Genomic DNA, 682 nt, shown 5'->3' with positions numbered 1-682 from the left:
ACTCCACGAACATTGCTGAGTGCTTCGGTGCGCAGCTACAGAACAAATAAAACCCTGTCAGTACATCTACATACATAAAACTACTAAAAACATGGCAACCTGCAACCAGTACCAGAGGCACAAAACATCGATGTGGCCTTGGCAGAAGGTTTTGAACTCTCGTGAATGAGTTCCGGACATCCGAAAATTCGCTTCATATATGCTGAAAAACGAGCGTACCTCCGACCTAAGCTCCTCCAACTTTGTCGCGGAGTGCGGTACGATTAACGCTGGGTTGATACCCGTGAACGCATTGTCATCCGAAATACGGCCTCCGCAATCTTCGTCTCGCCCATATTTATCTTCAACATCTCGCCAAAACTGGGCTTTCTCAGATGAATTGACGTTATCAAGTTCTTGTCTGTCGAAGTTTTTCCCTTTGCGGCACATAATACATTAGCTATCACATGTTAGTGCAGCAGTGTTTACAGCATAAACTTACAGGTGACCTCTATTAGTCTGTTGACAAACTCTTTTGACATTAGCACGTTGATAAGACGAAACATGCAGTGTTTAGTGCGCCGCGTATAACTCGACGCACTTGTCGATGCGGAAAATGACCGCTCGCCCCTGTTAACAAGTGAGTCATAATGGCGAAGACACTTTATGCGATGGGCCTTGTTGGTTCTAGAAGGCAGCTTAA

The 682-nt window shown here is 45.5% G+C and overlaps 1 protein-coding gene across 1 annotated transcript; it reads right to left on the bottom strand.

The window, feature by feature from the left end:
* Window positions 1-66: 66 nt before the first annotated feature.
* PPTG_19938 (hypothetical protein) lies at window positions 67-429 on the bottom strand (the record flags this gene model as incomplete). Its single annotated transcript, XM_008918719.1, has 1 exon — window positions 67-429. The coding sequence occupies one exon, from the start codon at window positions 427-429 to the stop codon at window positions 67-69; it is 363 nt and encodes a 120-aa protein (XP_008916967.1).
* Window positions 430-682: the final 253 nt, after the last annotated feature.

Source organism: Phytophthora parasitica, assembly GCF_000247585.1.
Source record: "Phytophthora parasitica INRA-310 unplaced genomic scaffold supercont2.277, whole genome shotgun sequence".
NCBI classification, from domain to species: Eukaryota; Oomycota; class Peronosporomycetes; order Peronosporales; family Peronosporaceae; genus Phytophthora; species Phytophthora nicotianae.
The sequence above is the reverse complement of the archived record's forward strand: the minus strand, read 5'-3'. Positions and strand labels throughout refer to the sequence as shown.